The sequence below is a fragment of the Chinchilla lanigera genome, unplaced genomic scaffold (genome assembly GCF_000276665.1).
Source record: "Chinchilla lanigera isolate Chin_1 unplaced genomic scaffold, ChiLan1.0 scaffold00005, whole genome shotgun sequence".
NCBI classification, from domain to species: Eukaryota; Metazoa; Chordata; class Mammalia; order Rodentia; family Chinchillidae; genus Chinchilla; species Chinchilla lanigera.
The window spans coordinates 2,500,524-2,501,581 of record NW_004955406.1 but is presented as its reverse complement, the minus strand read 5'-3'; the positions used below and the strand labels follow the sequence as shown (position 1 = coordinate 2,501,581).

The following is a 1,058-nucleotide window of genomic DNA, read 5'->3' as shown; positions in this document are numbered from 1 at the left end:
GCGCCGGAGCTCGCCTCGTGACGGAGCCCGGCCGCCTGGGCGCGTCCTGACGCCGGGCGGGGTGACGGGGCTGCAGGTCGCGTCTGCCTAACGCTTGCCCGGAATGCGGAGGCGCAGTGATCGCGCCTCGCCGTATGGGATGGTTCCAGTCTCGGGCACGTTGGGATCATGTGTAAGGAGCGCCCCGCTGTGCCCGGGCTGGCGCGCGGGGTGAGTCACCGATTCGCCCCGGCGCTGGGCTCCCCGCCCCCGTGATCGCAGTGTGTTTACCGGATTCTCGATGAGGTGCTATGTTTGTGAAAAAGTGTGTAACTCAAGAACACTACTGCTGTTAAGTGCCAGGTTCCACTGTGTAGTGAGACTTCCAGGGTCGTTTTCGTGTGGGGGGTCGTTTTCTGATTTTCATTGTCGGCAGTTCCTAAATCTTAGCATGCACCATCCATATTCAATGCCAGAAGTCCGTGTGAACTTTATTTCAAGTTGGAGCAATTGTCCGTGATGGAAGGTGACGCAAAAAATAATAATTAGGGCAGAGCTTTGAGTACCCAAAAGGAAAACTCGCCCAGTTGCTAATTTGCCTTATTTAAGAGTCACCGTATTTTTTTCAATGTTAATCAAGATAATTAAATGTGGCCATCTTATCACACTTAGGGATGTATAATTGTGCATTTTTGGTTCAAGGCTTCTGCTGTTAAAAATGTTATTTTGAATTGTAAGATCAAAGAATTTTTTTGTACATGTTTTCTTTAATTGGACTGAATTTCAGGTTTCAGAAAATAGGGTAAGTGTAAATTTAAACGATTAAACATTTATTGCTGAATAATGTATATATTTCCATTCCAAGAAATGTGAGTGAAGTTGATATAAATTCTTTAAAGTTTACTATATTGCCAGGGGTTTCACAAAAAAAATTCTCTTGTATTTATTTATCGGCTTAATCAAATAAAAATTATTTTAAAAATATGGTGATTTGAGTAGTTACTGTTTGAAATGGACTCGTGTGTGTTCATCCTTTTGCTTCCTATAATTAAAAAGAGAAGAATTTAATATTTATAAAG

The 1,058-nt window shown here is 43.2% G+C and overlaps 1 protein-coding gene across 1 annotated transcript in view; it reads left to right on the top strand.

Moving 5' to 3' along the window:
• The window catches only part of Kctd3 (potassium channel tetramerization domain containing 3), a gene marked incomplete at its 5' end in the record, with an annotated part of 38,505 nt that extends 37,542 nt beyond the window's left edge, over positions 1-963 (top strand). Inside the window, 1 exon segment of the mRNA XM_005375446.2 lies at positions 1-963. Coding sequence (XP_005375503.2) covers positions 1-21 — 21 coding nt within the window.
• Positions 964-1,058: the final 95 nt, after the last annotated feature.